At 47.4% G+C, this 18,694-nt stretch overlaps 1 protein-coding gene across 1 annotated transcript; it reads left to right on the forward strand.

Moving 5' to 3' along the window:
• Positions 1-4,263: 4,263 nt before the first annotated feature.
• Positions 4,264-18,395, forward strand: LOC135897439 (uncharacterized). The gene is made up of 3 exons (XM_065426050.2): positions 4,264-10,711; positions 13,719-14,201; positions 17,653-18,395. The coding sequence occupies exons 1-3, from the start codon at positions 9,692-9,694 to the stop codon at positions 17,947-17,949; spliced, it is 1,800 nt and encodes a 599-aa protein (XP_065282122.2). The 5' UTR covers positions 4,264-9,691; the 3' UTR covers positions 17,950-18,395.
• The last annotated feature ends 299 nt before the right edge of the window (positions 18,396-18,694 follow it).

The raw sequence follows: 18,694 nt of genomic DNA on the forward strand, positions 1-18,694 counted from the left end.
AGCTGCGGACAACGAGTGACAAGTGAGCTGGCGCATTATCATGATACAACATCTAAATCTGTTTTACCCACAACTCAGGCTTCTTGCTGTGTACGGCAGCCTTCAATTGTGCTAGAGTTCCCTGGCAGACTTCGTTGTTTACCCTTTCACCACGTGATACAAATTCCTGATGTTCGGTGCCTTTGCAGTCAAAAATTGCAACCAACACCACCTTGATCTTTGGGACTCATGAGTGAGTGAGAAAACTTTATTTTGAATCAGAACGATTCGCGTCCGGCGAGTTAGTGGGCCAGGACACCCGCCGAGGTTAGGGCCATGAGTTCTTGTCTCTCGACGGCTTCCTTGGCCCGCTGGACTGCCCAGATTTGGCCTTCCAGGTTCCAGCTGTGCAGCGCGGCCTGCCATTGCGCGCGGAGGCTGTCGATGGAGGCTTCGCTCTCATTGTCTTGTATTAGCCTCCGGCATTGCCATAGCATGTGTTATAGCGTGGCTCTGGTGCCACGCACTTTGCATCTATCTGTTGTGTATAAGTATGGATAAATAGCATACATTAGTATCAGACTCTTATATATGATTTAGTTTGTACTCACTGGACAGCTTGCGATCTACTGAGTTCTGGATGGGGTGGTGGCATCTTGCGATGGTTGGTGATGTTGTCAAAACTGGTCATTCTGTCTTCCCATCCCACACTTCAAAGGACCCTGTCGAGGAGTCTACGTTCGTCGCAGCTCCGAAAGTGAGTGCTCGAGCTACGTTGTGTGCCGCTGCGTTAGGGTTGTCCTCTCCCGTTGAGTCAATGCTGTGCGCTGGTATCCATAGGATTTGGACGCATGTGTCTTCCCATGTTGTTTTGCCTTTTCTGGGCGTGTTTAGCGCCTCCGCTGAGATCCGGCCGTTCGCGAAGTTGGGTACGGCCGTCTGGGAATCGCTGATTACATAGTATGCGTTGGTTTGTGCTATGGCTAACGCTATAGCCGCTTCCTCCGCCGTTTCGATGCGTGTCGTGTTTGTAGTCAAACTTGTGCAGCATTTTCTGTTGTGGTTAATTATTGCTGCGACAAAGACTCATGCGTGCTTTTTTGTACGTACGAAGAGACTCTTTGCCCACCCATTGCGATGACTGCACCTTCCTGTCGAAATGAGAGCCACGCGCCATGGTTGCTCAGTGGCTGTGGTGTTGGGCTGCTGATCATGAGGTCGCGGGATTGAATCCCGGGCACGGCTGCATTACAATGGTGGCTAAATGCAAGAACGCCCCTATACTAAAAATTAGTTGCACGTTAAAAAACCCCAGGTGGTCGAAATTTCCAGAGGCCTCCACTGCAGCGTGCCTCATAATCAGAAAGTGGTAGTGACATGTAAAACTCCATAATTTGTTTTTAGATATGACAGCCATAAAGCCACGTCTAATCGCCTGTTATGACATTCTTAAGAACGTTTTCAGCCCTAATGGGCAGAAGCCCTCAAAAGTCCGGACATCAAACTTTAGCTCAAGGCCATCCAGAGGGCCGAAGAACTGGCGGAGCGTCACCACGTTCCCGTCCCGACTTGGGCGTCGCCTACGGTTTCGGCCTGAGGAGTTCCCTGCATGGGATCTCCAACGGCTTAAAACTCCCCAGGACCTCAATGAAGTTCTTGACTGCCTGACTGTAATTGACAGTGGGAAGCAGTTCCTGGTTGATTTCCAGACGAATCTCTTTCTGATCGTTAGTCAACAAAAGCGCCGCGAATTTCGCAGTGACACAACTGATCTCAAGTTAGCCCTCTTTCTTCTCGTTGACCTCAAACTTGTCACTCAAAACTTTATTACGTGATCCTACGCTGATTCCCACTTCGTCAGCAACTTCTCGAACAGTTAAAAGACGATTTCCACGATCTACAAATCGCAGCACGAACTCTCTCGACATCTGTTGCTGTGGAAGAACGCCCAGGCTTGGGATCATCACCAACCGACATTTTGCTGTGTTAAAAACGCCTAAAGTACTCATACTACTGCGTGCGACTTCTACAATCCTCCTCGTATGCTTGGCTAAGCAAACGAAATGTCTCTGTCAAAGCCGTGCCAAGTTTGTAGCAATATTTCACACACACGCGCGCTCTTATTCAAGCTGTTTCATTGTAACTTTTGCACTAGTCCGACGAACAGCTTGTGTACGAGCTCACATCAACGGTTGTAGCTCGCCAACTAACGGTCAGAGCAGAACGCGATCAACGTGTTTGCTGTCTATACCTGCCGCTACGTGCACTCAGCAGTCGCAACACGCTGGCTCTGCCGGTTGGCGCGCTATTTGAAAAGTTCGGTTTCTTTTTGAACGCACCTCGTATATGTTTATTCAAAAGTGCATAATTTGAGTTGATACGTTCACCTATTGCTAAAGATAGTACACAAACTGCGATTATGGCTGAGTCCTTCTTTAGAAATAGTACTGTGCGGGCGCAACAAGGCATATTTAGATTGCATGCCTAAAACTCATTCTTTTTCATGAATTGCGAATGACGAGACGGCCAGCACTGTATTCACACTTTGCGTAATTACAACGATCGATCACACTGCCTTCACAACATTCATTGTCTTATAGCAGCGAACCGTGTATGTGCTGTGAGACGACTACTTGTACCACGAAATCCGAGAGTTGTGTCAACGTACCAAACTGAGCTATGATGAAGAACAAAACAAGCGTAAACAATTATTTGCGAACTTAAAGCCTAACCACTTTAAGCATGAGATCGCAGTTGAACAATAAAATTTGACCACATCCTTTTGACACAACGTCTGAAACGAGTATTTTCGTGCGATCCTGTCTCTTTGTGACGCAGTCAGACTGAAACAATTGAACTATAAGGATATAGCACAAAGTGTGGGAAACAGCACTGTACGCTACGGCGTTGTTTTAGGCAGGACTAACTCAGCATAGCAGAACGACCTACACTGTTCTTATCGCGACAACTTGAACTACCAGCTATGCGCACCAATCCCAATTCCAACCCGCGCTGTGCACACACCTAACTAGAGCAGGACGACCTGGCAAACACTCGCAAAGCTGATAGGAGAGTGCAACGATAGGATGAAACACCCGTTGTCTAAAGCTCCGTTGCTAGAATCAAACGACGTGATACAACGTTCTCACTTTATGTTCTCGCAGGACCGGTAAAATCAGGTAAGCTTCTTTGACAAGACTGCGGTCACCAAAAATTTGCCGAGGGTCGACTATTGCATTCTTTCCGCTTAGCAAACAGACCCAACAGAAAAGTGCAGGCAAATTCTGCTTTAGGAAGCATTATCATGCACTTTTCGTACTCTTTCCAAAGTTTCATCTCCTTGCTTGTATGCACTTGTGCCGATTTTGCTAGCGTTTTTCATTCTGTTTTCTAATACTGTTTGAGCCAATTCCCTCCTTTTTTTCCCTTGGTCAATACAAACACGCCACTTTACAAATTGTTCTGTGTGGGTGTTCGCAAGTTAGTAACTATGTTGCTCTTGGGTCCTTTGGCGTGGTACCCCACGGCAACGCGAGATAATACACACACCACGGTAGCGACACTCGCATAGTCCCTTGGGAGCCTTGGGTTCCTTGCAAGTCACATTTTCAGGCCATGGGAGGGCGTAGGTACAACCAGGTACGACGCGCAAAACCAGGCACGACGATATATTTAAAAAAAAACGCATTTCCGCTTCCTGATTGAACAGTGTCATCAACGCCATTCACCGGTGCGCTATTGTAGCAGATCGTAGTTTACCCCGACGTCGCTACACTTAATTCCATTCTTCATCAGAAGGTGCAGTCTCCCTTCTCTAAAATGTTTATGGGTATTCTGTGGTCAAGCCGAGAGGCCGGCCATAATGATGATACGGAGGGCAGCTAAACGTGGCTGGTTACTGAGATGAAGAACTATTTTATTGTTGGGCTGGGCAGCTTCATAGACTGGGCCGGTCATGCGACAAGTTACCGCGGCGCCCGGAGGGGGGCACGAGTAAACCTGGGTCCGAAACCGAAACCGCACCAAACCCACTGTATCACAGTGTGTACCCCCGAACCTATCAATCTGCCACTCGGCTTGCATGTTAAGCTAAATCGCCAGCTACTCACGACTGTAGTCGCCTTCCTTCCTCCAGTTCTTGGTAAACGCGCACTTGTCGGTGTTTGGCATCGAATTAAAGTAGAAACAGCAATCCACACTCTCGTGCGCTCGCGTGCCACGCATCAAGGTGCAGAAGAAGAGGATTCGGGTGCCGCGTTCCCCGCTCGTTTAGGACCCGCCACGAACAAGAACAAGCTCGGCGTCGTTCGGATCGTAACAGTGAGCTTTCGGGGTTTTGGCTAAGTGTCGGGCGGACTTAGTCCAGCTTTGTAGATACCTAGCAGGGTTTTAAGATAAATTTACATTGTCTGCTACGGAGATAGAGCCACAAATGTCTAAATGTTCTCCAGGGGACGGCACAGGGCGATCTCCGCCCTGGTCGGCCTCGCTACCACCTGATCAAATGCCTCTTGAAGCTTTCTTTCGTAGTGGGGTGAGCAGCATTCCTGTGGCGCTGGTGCCTCTGCATGGAGGAGCCATCCGGCTCAACAACCCGAAGGCAGTGCAGGCGGAACTTCAGGCGGCAACGCGTCACTACTTGCACATCACTGATGTGCGACAGTTTGGCAGAGGTGGGATTGTTTGCCGTTCGCCAGACCAGGCGTGTGTGTACGACTTACTTAAGTGCTCATCATTTGGATCGATGCAAGTAAGTGCCTTCATTCCCCCACATCTTGCCTGCACTAAGGGAATAGTTCGTGGTGTAGACTCCTCCTTAAGTCCGACAGAGACCCTAGAAAAGCTCTCCGCGGCTGTAGTAATTGTGGTTTACCGGTGCAACAGAATGGTGGACAATACACGCGTCCCTACTGAGTCAGTAATTGCCACGTTTGCAGGTACGTCTTGCCCTTCAGAGATAAAAGTCTGGCCTCTAATATTCAGAGTGGACCCGCTTGCCTCGCGTCCATTACAATGTCGAAATTGTTGGCGCTATGGTCACAGCATGGGTGGTTGCAAATCCAGCCTTCGTTGTTGCGTCTGCGGCGGGAGCCATTCCGCTAGTAATTGCTCGGCCGAGTCGGACTCTTGCTGCCTCTGTGGTGGAGACCACAAAGCTGATTGCTCAAACTGCCCTGCGAGAACTCAAGAAGTCCAAATAATGGAGGTTATGGACAAAAGGCGCTGCTCACGTCAAGAGGCAATTGCGGCGGTAAAAGAAAGAGCCCATGGTTATGCGAGTGTGACAGCACGAACCCAAGCTGTCGTTGATGGAAGCCTGTCAGAGGTAATCGCACAAGCTATTGAAAAGTCTATGGCTAAAATTATGGAGCGCATAGTAGAAAGCGTCACAGAATGCTTCAATGGACTGGTTACCTCAAAGTTAGAAAAATTATTACCGAGTGTTCCTGCCATGCCATCATGCTCTGACATGAATGCTTGTTTAACCCACTCTCAGGAAAATGGAGCAATTGCGTCCGCAACCCATATAGAGCAAGTCAGGTCTGCCGCAGGTACCTCAACCAAGGCAACTAATAGCCCAGACAACCCTGATCATCCAGATACCTCAAACATGGAAATTGACGTGAGGGCACATAAAAGGAGGTGTTCTCCCCTTGAGGCTACCACTTCCCACTCAGTTAGTAAATCCAAGAAAATCCTCCCTGAAGTCAACCCGAAGGGTAACATATTGGAGGAGGCTGTGGCCTCTGCGGTGCTCTCATCACTGGAAGGTAGATGAGGGTATTGCAGTGGAACTGCAGATCAGTATTCGCTGCTTCTACAGATTTAAACGTTCTATCGTCTCAAATTTCTCCAGATGTAATTTTACTGCAAGAAACCTGGTTATCCCCTGAAAAACAATTTTCTCTGCGCAATTTTAGGTCCTTCCGCCTAGATCGCCCATCTAGAGGTGGGGGACTGTTAATTATGGTCTCAAGCAAGTTTTGCCACAGGGCAAATATATCATTCCAGCTGATGTCTCCAGATTGTGAAATTCTAGCAGTAGAAATTACTCTCCCTGGCAGTAGGCCTTTTTCATTAGTCAATATATACTTTCCTTCGGGTGTGCAGGATACACACCCACTAGACTCGGTTATGGCGAAATGCGGTAAAGATATAATTTTGGCAGGAGACTTCAACTCTCATCATGCATCATGGGGATCCAGGACAGACTCGTGCGGAAAGCGTCTATGGGACTGGGCAATCACAAATAACTTTTCGTGTCAAAATTCGGGATCAGTTACGTTTCTTCGCGGACAGTTCATATCTGTGCTGGATCTTACATTTTCAGGTCCAGGTATTCCCACATCCGCATGGGAAACGGTGAATGTCGGGACTACAAGCGATCATTTGCCTGTTGTGTTTGAAGTGGTAGTTCCGCAGTCCACCGTGCAGGCTCGCATCCACTCTTTTGTGGATTACCGTACATTTAAAAATTGCCTGCGGACTACTTTCCAATCAATGGAAAATTCTCCATTGCAAGCCGAGGATATTTGCTCCATCATTGATACTTCGCGCAAAAGATCAGAGTTCCAGTTAAAGGCATGTAAAAACACTGCTTCTACAAATTGGTGGAATGACGATTGCTCGCGGGACTACAAGCGACGCAAGGCTGCATGGAAACAACTCATGCATAACCAATCTCCGAAAAACTGGAAAAACTATAAATTTATTGCTGGAACATTTAAAAGAACGGTAGGTAAGGCAAAAGACGCTTACAATGTCCGACATTTCGAATTCCTTTCGAAAGCAAATAATAAGCGTGCATTATTTCGGTTTTTAAGATCCCAAAAAATGATTCCACGCCCCTTCAACTGGGAGTCGGTAGTTTTAACCACAAGTGAGAAAGCTGACTCTCTAAATGTTATCGCGCAAGGGTTAGAGACCCGCTTCGCTACCTCTCTTCCCTTCTCTCCTTACGCGCAGGGCACTTCAGAAGATTTCGAAGAGTTTTCCATGTCAGAATTGTCCCAAGCCGTTTCCTGTTTACCAGTTGCAGCCCCAGGTCACGATGGAGTCACTACCAAGATGATTAAACTTCTCTTTGAAGTCGCTCCTAACGGCTTGTTAGATACCATAAATTACTCAGTAAAATATGCATGGTTCCCTCCTGTGTGGAGAATTGCGAAGGTGATTCCTCTGCTGAAAGACCAAACCAAAGGGTTTGTCCTAGACAATATTCGGCCTATTTCTCTAACATCAAATTTCGTAAAATTAATAGAAAGGTTATTAAACGCACGTATGGTTCAGTTTGTAACCACAAGAGAATTATTGAGCCCCTGCCAATTTGGCTTTCGACCAGGGATGTCCATTTGGTGCGCACATATCGACCTAGAAAGCCGAATTCAGTTGGCTCGTTACCAAAAACAATATGCTGCCCTAGTCACGTTAGACATTTCTAAAGCATACGATAGTGTGGAATACCCTTTATTAATAAAAAGGATGCAGGATATTGGATTGCCAGACTACTTCGTGACGTGGACTGCAGAGTTCTTGCAGGGCAGGGAGTTTTACTGTGCACAAAGCGGAATTTCATCGGGAAAATTCAGACAAACACGCGGGGTTCCTCAAGGGGCAGTTTTGTCCCCGCTGCTGTTTAACATCCTACTCAGCTCCATTCCTCATCATCAAAATGTAAGCACGTACGTTTATGCTGATGATATAGCGTTTTTTGCATCAGCAAGTGATATTCAGTCACTGTACGAATGCTTGCAGAAATACTTATGCGAGCTAGAAGCATGGCTGGACAGTATTCGCTTGTCCCTTAATGTAAATAAGAGTGCCGTTCTTGTCTTTCCCCTACGAGACCCAGTTACTATATCCCTTTCATACCGTCACTCCACTATCCCACAAGTGGAAAAGGTCAAGTACCTTGGAATTCTTTATAATGGTAATCTTGATTGGCATCCGCATATTGAACATATAACTTCAAAAGCTTCTCGTGCAATGGGGATATTACGAAGGATAAGTAATTATCGATGGGGCATGCGCAGAGACACACTCATAATGATTTACCGCATGTACATTCGACCTATACTAGAGTTCGGTTGTGTATTATTCTCCGGCGCCGCGGCTTACAAGCTACGCCCACTAGTTTTGCTAGAACGGGAAGCGCTTCGCTTATGTCTGGGGCTTCCAAAGTTTGTAGCCAACGCTGTACTCTACAAGGAAGCACGATTACCTTCCCTTGAAATGAGATTTAAAATACTCACCGTTCAAGCGTTTATAAGGCTCTATGAATCCCCACTAAGAAGGTCTCATTCGATCTTCATCAAACAACGAGTCCAATTTTTTGGAGTCAGATGGCCACGGTTTCACACGCCACAAGTCATTGTATCGCAATCATTATTGAATCCGTTAGACGTAAATATAAATGATATAATCACAGAAAACAGAATCTCAAATTCACTAGTTATTACTTATGATGACCTATACCCAAATAATGCAAAGCAGCTTCCCTCACATATTCTTAACGGCTTACTCCAGGATCACTTGAATCAACTCCACACTAACGTAATTATAGCAACGGATGCTTCGCAGATTGATGAAAAGGCAGGAGTTGGAATCTTCTCATCATCATTGGACTGGTCTTTTTCTATTCGGCTTCCCGACTTCACTCCAATATACCTAGCGGAATTCCTAGCTGTTGTCCTAGCTTTACGAAAGCTACAGTCTTCCAGGTCAACGGCGGTAATAATCACAGATTCTTTGTCGCTGTGCACCTCACTTACTGCTCCCGGCGAGACACACATATTGAAAACTTTGAACTCCCTGGCTCCAAGTCATTTGAGAAGTTTACGATTAATATGGGTACCTGGCCACAAAGGCATATTTATGAATGAGGTGGCAGACAGCTTGGCCAAGGCTTCTATCAGCGGCCCAGTGCTTCCCCTTCTTCCAACAACGGGCTTTATCACGTCCGCCAGGTTCAGAAGATACATCCTTTTAACATCTCACTCGAACCTCAATTCATCATTGGAACTACGCCACTTACAATTCCCTTGGAGCAGGAAGTTTTGCAAAACTAGACAAACGGAGGTTACATTAACGAGACTACGTTGTCGAGTCCCATCTCTAAATTTTTACATGCACCGATCTGGTCTGGCAATATCCCCATTGTGCCATTTTTGCAATGCATTAGAGACGATTGAGCACTACCTACTGGAATGCCGGCGTTTCTCCTCCACGAGGAAAATGACATTAGAAATTACAGTGCGACAGCTTGGTCTGCCATTGAACACTCCGGTACTGCTGTCTTTCGGAGCGTCTGTGCTTGGGCACTCACACAGGAATGTTTGCTTCGCCTTAGAAAAATTTCTTATTGAATCAAACCGATTTCATTGATGACCATATTATTTTATTCATTCCTCCTCTATTGCCTCATTGATATATTCAAGATACTTTTTTTTTTCTCCTCTACGTAGCATGACAATCTACTGAACCATTTCGATTTTCCCTCGCCTAAATTCATGTAACAAAATTTTAGATTTTTACCTCCTTTTCTGAACACATAAGCAAAGTCTGCCCGACTCTTGGCCAATCCCCGCGAGTGGGTAAGCGCCAAACTCATCCAGGACATCATCATCATCATCATCATCATCAGGACCCGCTCAAGTCACCCTAAATCTACTGGTCACCACAGACACACGGCGAACGTCGGCCAAGTCCCAAGATGGCGCAGCCCAGGGGGACCACCGCCAAGACCAGTTTGAGCATCCTATCCGACTCGATGAGCAGCTCGAGTTCCAGCACGGACTCCTCGGACTTCACCAGCTCCTCTACGAGCGTGACAGGCGACGGCACTGCCACCATTACCAAGCGTAAAACCTTTCGCGAGAGGTCGCTCAAGACCCCGAAGCTGCCGGAGCCACCCAAGACCCACGAGGACCTTCTGCGCCTGACACAAATGTCGAGCTCGGCCATCATCCCCACCGACTACCCGATCTTGATCGCGCCCCCCGAGGACATGCGCCGACTCATGGGCGTGCCCCGACTGCGTCGTCTCTCGGCCCTCGAGGCGCGACGCCGGATGCGCAACGAGCTCAAACGCCTGCGCGCCAGCGTCTCCCAGATGTGGTTCCTCTGCCTGCTCGTGCTGGCCGCGCTGGCCGTTCCCGCGGGCCTGGTCATCGCGCCGTTCATCACGTTCGGCGGCCTGCGCCCGACCCCCGCGAGGCCCGCCGGCTGGACGCGTCCGACGACGGCCTACCCGTGGGTCAACGTCTCGCGCGACTGCCTGCGACCGGTCAGGCTCAACGACGACATCAAGCAGATCAACGTACGCAACACGACCCTGCAGGCCGTCGCGGCGCACCGCGGGGACGTGATCTGCCTGTTCAACAACTCTCGATTCCGCAAGGCCCACCTGTACGACTACGCACCGGCGAGCATGCCGCTGTCGCTTTGCAACAGCCTGCTCTACTGGTCGCTGGCCGTCGAAGACGGCGTCGTGCGGAACCGGGTGCCCGAGTTCGACGTGCACTACGGCGTCTGGAAGTTGCGCGACCTCGTGCAGGGCTTGGCGAAGGGAGGTTCGCTGCCGCCGCTGCTCGTCGGCTTGGGTGGACACCGCGAGGACAGCGCTCACTTCTCGCGGATGGGCCGCGATTCGATCCTGATTAGCAAGTTCGCCGCCAGTCTGTTGCGCTTCAGCGACAAGCACGGAATCGGAGGTGCCGTGATTGACTGGAAGGTATCCCTCACTTTATCAGACTCAAATTGAACCATTACCGTTAAGGTAACACCGGAATGTGTGGCACACCGAGCGCTATATACGGTGTCACCGTAGTGGCGCTAACATGAGCCCGATGAAGTCGGGACCGCGCCGCAGCCGCCCCAAGTACTTAAATGCACTGAAGTCTGCGGCGTCCCACTGACGTGACAGCGCTGGTGCCTATGTTCAAAATTTGAAAGAAAAAGAAAGAAAAAATGGTCTAGTAATTATTTTTGCTTTCGTAATCGAACGTCTAACCAAAAATTTTAAAAAAAGGCCTTCAAATTATGCACTCAATCGATCACTAAGTTCGTTCTACCAGATGAACATAAAAATCCCAGAATGTGGATGGGGAAACGGCGCCGCGATAGTCCATTTGGTAAGGGCATCACAGGCGTAATGCGATGGCATAGCTTCGTATCCCACCTGCGGCCACTTGATTGTACAGTGTAAGCTGTTACGAGCTCCTTCCAAAAGCCGTTTCGGTTGGCGATGTCAGTCAACCGCCAACCTCTAAGACATATATATATATAATATATATATATATATATATATATATATATATATATATATATATATATATATATATATATATATATATATATATATATATATATATATATGTACTGTAAGAACCCAACAAACCCTGACACCAAAGGCAACATAGGGGAAATTATTTGTTCTTAATAAATGAAATAAATAACCGATAAATTAATGGAAATTAAAGTGGATGAAAAAAACTTGACGCAGGTGGGAACCGAACCCACAACCTTCGCATTTCGTTGTTTGTTCATCCACTAAAATTTCCATTAATTTAGCGTTTCTTATTTCATTTCTTAAGCACAAGTAATTTCCCCTATGTTGCCCTTGGTGTCAGTTTTTGTTGGCTTCTTATGATATGACTAAAAATTTAGGGCCCCTCGGTTAACCCCCTTTCTTTTCGTTCACACACACACACACACACACACACACACACACACATTAGGCTGCTGAGCACGAGGTCGCGGGATCGAATCCCGGCCACGGCGGCCGCATTTCGATGGGGGCGAAATGCGAAAACACCCGTGTACTTAGATTTAGGTGCACGTTAAAGAACCCCAGGTGGTCAAAATTTCCGGAGTCCCCCACTACGGCGTGCCTCATAATCAGAAAGTGGTTTTGGCACGTAAAACCCCATATATTATTATTATTACACACACACACACACACACACACACACACACACACACACACACACACACACACACACACACACACACACATATATATATATATATATATATATATATATATATATATATATATATATATATATATATATATATATATATATATATATATATATATATATATAAACACACACTCTAAGAAAAGTTTATGGCCTTTGAGTCGTATCTTGCCACACCGCAATAAACGTCATCTGACTTGTCCGCATTTTCTTTTTTTACAGCTGCGAGCCCGGTACTTCCCAGTACCCAAGGGCAAGCGCGTTATCAGCATGACATAGCATTGCCGACAGTAAAGTAGCGGGCGCGGCGTTTTCAAGGTAGGAAACGCAAGCAAGGCAGATGACGATTATTACTGTGTGGCAGATATACACTCCTAAGGGTGTAAACTTTGTTTAGAGTGATATATACGCAGTGAATACGTTGTCCATACGTACATTCTACGTGTAAATGCTTCTTGCATGAAATCTTGACTATCTTTCGCGTTACGAAATTAAGAGGTAGCAACATCGCGTCCTCGCTGCGGCTGCCACAGGTAATTCTAGCAATTTTTTGTAAGAACCCGCCCTAGTCAACCAGCAGCCACGGCGTTGCGCTGCTTCTATAGCTAGAGGTCGTGGGCTCGATACAGGCCACCACGGCCACACATCGATGGGGGTGCAAAAAACGCCCGCGTACCGCGCATTGGGTGCAACTTAAATAACCCCTCGTTGGAGAAATTAATCAGGAGTCTCATACAACAGACTGCAGCTCATTATCATTTCGATCTTTTGGCACACAGACGTTCTGGCTGAACGGCTCTGTACAATTCATTAGGGTAAGTCATCGAGAGGAATGCGGATCTAAACATTTATGCTTAATCTGATGTGATTGTTCACCAAGTAGCAAATTCAATCGTCCTGCTGTTCAGTGTTCCTTCAAATGAAAGCTTCTCTACACATGTCAACTCCAACGATACAACTTAAGAGGAAGCTTTAGCTCGAGTGCTCCTATCTAAATACATGTAAAAGGAGAATTCGATTTTTTCGGCAACCACTGCACCAAATTTGACGAGTTTTGTTGCATTTAAAAGAAAAACTTAAAATCTAGTGACTGTTGGTTTCGAATTTTTGAGTTAGATTGTCAATTTTTTATTAAAAATTGGCGAAAATCGAAAATTTTCAAAAAACGAAACTATGAAGTTTAGAACTCTGTAACTCAACCACTAAAAATGATAATACAATTCTGTGGATTGCATCTAGTAGTACATCCAAAGCGGACAAAATTGATATGTTACACATGAATATAACAAAATTTTAATCATAGGGAAATACAACTTTTGCAAAACCGTTGTAACCAACGTAACAAATTCATGTAAGATGTAAAATGACGTATTGAATTTGTCCGCTTTGAATGATCTAATGGATGCCGTTTAAAATACCACGATATCAGTTCTTTATGCAGAGCTATGAATTTGTAAACTTCGTGCTTCTATTTTTTTCAAACGGTCAAATATTTGAAAATCGTTTTAAGAAAATTCAAGCCCTAAATCGAAATTCCGCTTCCAACAGTCACTAGAATTTAACTTTCTCTTTAAAATGCAACAAATTTCATCAAAATCGGTCCAGGGGTTATCTGATAAAAAGGTTTTTTGCGTTTTACATGTATTTGAATAGGCCGCGTCGGAGTTGGGCCCGTGCTAAAGCTTCCTCTTAATCTTCTTGTGTGGAACCCCGCGAAGGAAGGCAGCAAATGAGTACCCCCTCCGGCCACCCTTCCAGGACATGGGCGGCGCGTGCGGCTACTCCGACGACTTCGTGTACCTCAGCCGAGTGCTCGCGGCCGTCGTGAGGCTGCGCAACCTGAACGCGGACAACTACGCCCTCGGCGTCGTCGCCCCGGCCGACGCGGCTGTCGCGCGAGCCGTCACGCGGGTCGCCGCGAAGGTGACGGCCAACTTCGTCATCTACGAGACGCACCGGTTGCACCTCGGCGACGTGGTGCGCATGTGCTCGGCGGCCAGCGCCGACGCGATCGCCCTGATCGCCGACATGCAGCGGGTCGCGGCGATGGCGCCCAGGACCAAGCCCCCGGTCGCGACGCCCAGGCTGTGCGTCTCGTTCACGGCGGGCCTGCCGGTGAGCCGGGCCTACGAAGCGAGGCCGCCCGCACCCGTCCTGGACTCCGTGCCCGTGGGGAACGTCAGCCTGACGCCCGGCATCGTGGCCATCTACGAGTTCTGCGCGCTCACGTCGGTCGCCCAGGTTAAGGCTCCTCGCATATGCGGGATTTCCAGTGATGTTGTCGTGGCCGCCATTTTGTATAGGCTATACGGGTATATTAGCACGCCGAGAAGCTTCGTAGAAAGGTAAACAGGCGCGTTTTGCACCGAGCGATCACATCGGTGACAGCCATAATCCACTGGGAAAGGTCACCGTCCAAAAGTGTAGGAGGATGTCTGCACGCGTGATGGTATAGTGCACACTGACGTCATGTTTGGGCACTGGCTTGTGTGGGAAGGCTGTGTCCGTGACGTCAGGTACAAATTATGTATTCACTCTAAATCTCGCAACATTTACAAGAGGTGCAAGTTTATAAATCATCTGCGCGTTTATAGAAAAGAGCATGTGCGATACACCCATTATACACTGCAAGTTCTAGTAAAGGTGTATAGTATTCGTTCAAGGTTTCGACATTATTCCATTCGCTGGTTTTACTTTGTAACTTCTGATACTGTATATGGCCTATAGTAAAAGTGCGCAATATCTTTAGTATGCTTCTAATTAACGATGTCATAGAAACTTACGAAAGAGTGCGTTTCCCGGAACCTGCAGCCAACGCTCTGTCGTGACACGAAAACTGAGGTATATATCAGTGTCAAGTTGACATGTGTAGAGAAGCTTTCATTTGAAGGTACACTGAATAGCAGGACGACTGATTTTGCTAGCTGGTTAACAATTACATCAGATCGAGCTGACATTTTTGATCCGCACCCCTCTCTGTGACTCATCCTAATGAATTCTACAGAGTCATTTTGCCGGAACGTCTGTATGCAAGCACACAATGCTTATTCCGGCAGCAGAACAGTGCAAAAGCCAGACGTGCACATAAACAAGACGAGTACAATCTCAGACAAGCCGCAATAACGTGACAAGGAGCAAATGGCAACTCCGGAATGTGCTGACAACGTCGAAATAAACGAAGGTGGCCACGACCTCTGGGTTCACAGCGGCTCTTTTACTTGGTGCTGCGCTGGCGCGTTTCTCGTTCATAGCGTCGAATCGAGGTGGCGTTGCTCCACTGGTACAAGTACGACACTCGACTATTTTCGATCTTCGTAGGCAACTACGCACTGAGACTCGTGTTGTAGCGTATCACATATAACATCTCACAATATATTGGCAGTAGCATATGTCTTGTTTTCATAAGCTAAACACGGATATTCTGCGCTGAAGCTAAAAAGTGTGATGTTACTTGGTCAGTGTATCTTGGCATAAAAACAAGTGGGAGTTCCGTTTCTGAGTCGAGGTTGCGCCTTTCTTTTTATAGTTAGCTGACACGTGTGATAAGGTCGTCTGAGTCTAAGGAATGGTACTTGTTTATGCTTCTAGTATACGCAGTACTCAATGTAGGGCTCGGGCGTGCGAATACAGCAGGCACTCGCCGCACGTAGGCATTCTCAAGCTCTAGTGAAGTGCGATAATTGAATAACAACTAACGGGGGGGGGGGGGGGGAGGACCAAGTCTCTTCCAACAGGCTTCCAATATTTAGCGATGCTTTCCGTTTGGGCAAAGTCAATTGTATTAGCGTAAAGCCTGACTTGGAAATGAACTTAACCAGCTGCAATGGAATTTAGGTGTACACACAGTATCGGAAACTAGCGGCGCTGTGCGCAGGTCGGACTCTCCAAAGCTGGAACGAGTGCTGTTTGCTATGGCTTCGAAGTTTGTCTCTTGCGAGCAAATAAACTGGTAACTCAACGCGTTGAATGAGAAAACAGCATCTTCTGCTTGCACTGCTCAACCAAAGCATGCTATGAAAACGACGTATCGCCTCGCCGCGTGAATATGACATGATCAACTTCAGACCTTCCGAGGTAGTCGTCATTCCTGCTACCATGCCTGCAGACAAAAGTACATTAGCCAGGATATTCCTGCTGCGTGAAGCATTAAGGCTGGTGCAGAAATCTATTAACGAACAAACCCAAATGAAGCTTCAACGCACATCCCTATAATTGATCAAAGCGCTTGCCTAAACAAAGCACACTTCGCGATTTGAAACGCCAGCAAGATATTGAAAACGATGTTGTGCTCTCCGGGAACGCGGAAGTAACGAGTGAAGTGTTTCGAACAAACCGGTATAGAATCGGTCGTCACCTTTTCTAATGCGAAGTTTCCTATGCAAGTCGCTCTCCGATGCGCGTTGTCTGCTTCTTTCGCGAAAAGATGTAACCATACATTGCTGTTTTTCCGTCGCGATGACACGCATAATGGCACGCAACAAGTAATTCGACTTACGTAATTTTATTGTTATTTTTTATTTTCCCGCTTCTGCTCGGCGGAATCACGAAGATTTGAGAACTACGAGACATTCAGCGCGTGTCGGGATGAGAGGTCCTCTTTCGCTTCCGGCTTGAACCTGGATGAGCTGTTTCTCTGCGCGGCCACTAGGGGCGAGCATTTAGTGTCAACAATAGGTGGTGGCAGAATCTCCATACCAGCGACCGTTTCCGCTAATAGACACAAACCTCGAAGCATATTCTTTTGTAGAGTGCACACATCGGACATGATTACGGAGCCGGATACACGCATATGTCACGGCTGCCGTGTTTTAGACATCATTTGTGAGAAATTAATGTACTAATCATCACTCGCATGGAGGCTGAACCATTGCCGTACCAAAGATGCCTTTTGTAATTTCAGCAAGAAATTCGGTGATATTTGTAGGTTTTCCTTCACGAGTAACCGCACGTGGCCTTTGAGGCCTTCGAGATTACTTTCAGGAATTCAGAGGGAGCCATTGCTAAGGCGTGGATTCTATTGCTATGGAAAGTCGTCCGGTAGTATAGCTGAGTATAGCACCAATGCCACTAGTTAGTTGCGTTCATTGTAAAGTGTATATGGTAGTACGCTATAGTTCATAGCAGCAAGTTAGCGTGGTGATTGAGGGCAAGCATCACGGCTCCCGTCATGGCGGCAGTAATAGGGAGAAGGGCGCATGCCTTGCCGCATCGTCATGACTGCGGCCGGCTCTGCGGACAGTGTCCAGGCGTTCGAGGTGAGATAACGGTGCGTCGCGCATACGCCAACCAGCTGTGTACAGCGCAGTGTGGAGAACAGTGCGATTCCGACAGTTGGCGCCGCTGCTGACTGCGTATCCGTTTGTTCTCCTAGTGTTCGCTGCAGGGAGCAGAGTTGGGCACATGGTCGGCCGTCTTGCATTTGTTGCGTGCGAAAGTCGCAACACGTGTTTGATATGAGCCAGACTCGCGAGTCCAGAAAAAGAAGTGATAGCGCTCGGGTTTCAGATTTCAGACGTCATCGCCGCTCCGGAAATTGTTTATTCCAAACCTCCTTTGGTATTAGCCTCGTTTCTTGTCTTGCCTTCTAAATATACGTATATACACACGTTTCAGAGTAACAATATGCTGTGCTAAGCGAAAGCCATAGAACACGGCGAAAGCAATGTATCTAAGTGTACTTCATTCCGTGCAGGTCTCCTCGTACGGGGCTTCCGGTAACTGCACCCGCATCACGAAGCGACCCGTCGGCCACACGAAGCACGACGTCACGCTTCCCAGCGGCGCCGTGGTGCCGACGGGAACCGCCATCCACGACTACTACGCCTTCGTGTCGCCGGCCACGATTCGTGCCGAGTACACCGCTACGGCCGCCGCCGACGCCCAGCGCTGTGCGGCCGTGTACGACCTCGACTTCGACCTGTACAGGGGCGGCTGCGTCAACGTGCAGCCGCATTTTGGCATAATGAACATCCAGGCCGGTCTGCGGTGACGGCTGCGGCGATGCAGCTGTCCGCGAGCGAACGGTTCGGTCTCTTATCGATTAATTAGGCGACCGAGGGATTTACGATCGTAAAGAAGATCAACGCTCGCGTATTACTGGGTTGTTGATTGCCTCGCTGGCGCAAGTTTAGCGCTTCGTGGTTTATTTCGGGATTTCGGCTATAGAAGCAGCACTGTATGTCGCTTTGCAAACTGGGGCGCATCTGAGGAGCATTACTGTGTTTCTTATGCCTGTTGTGTATCGCATTGAGCACTATATGCTGCGATAGGTCGTCCATTGTCCAATTGTACACTTAGGTTCATTTATTCGTGTAGATAGGTGCTGTCGTTTGTGGTGTTGCCGATAAGCCATCAGGCATAATGAACACATCGTACCAAGGGTTATTAAAGCAAAACTTCTATTTGTGCATATTATCTATTTACTTATTTATTTATTGAAGGTGTCCCCGTCAAAGAAGGCATGTTCGATTTGTCAAGAGAAGTGTGACAGTTATGAAAACAAACCCAATGCACAGAGTGAATAATTACACTGAAATAATTCCCTGTTGAAGAGGTAATTCCCTGTTCTCGTGAACAGAGGCATACTTGTCTTGTATGTGCCAACGTGCGTGGTTCACCATTTTGTGCTCACACCCGGCACCAGTAAAATAAGGCATGCCTCAAGGGTCCGTCCATAGAAAATTAATTTTTTTTTCTTATTCATGAATGTTCATCGTACAAGAAATACCGGTTGA

This window comes from Dermacentor albipictus, chromosome 2, assembly GCF_038994185.2.
Source record: "Dermacentor albipictus isolate Rhodes 1998 colony chromosome 2, USDA_Dalb.pri_finalv2, whole genome shotgun sequence".
NCBI lineage: Eukaryota > Metazoa > Arthropoda > Arachnida > Ixodida > Ixodidae > Dermacentor > Dermacentor albipictus.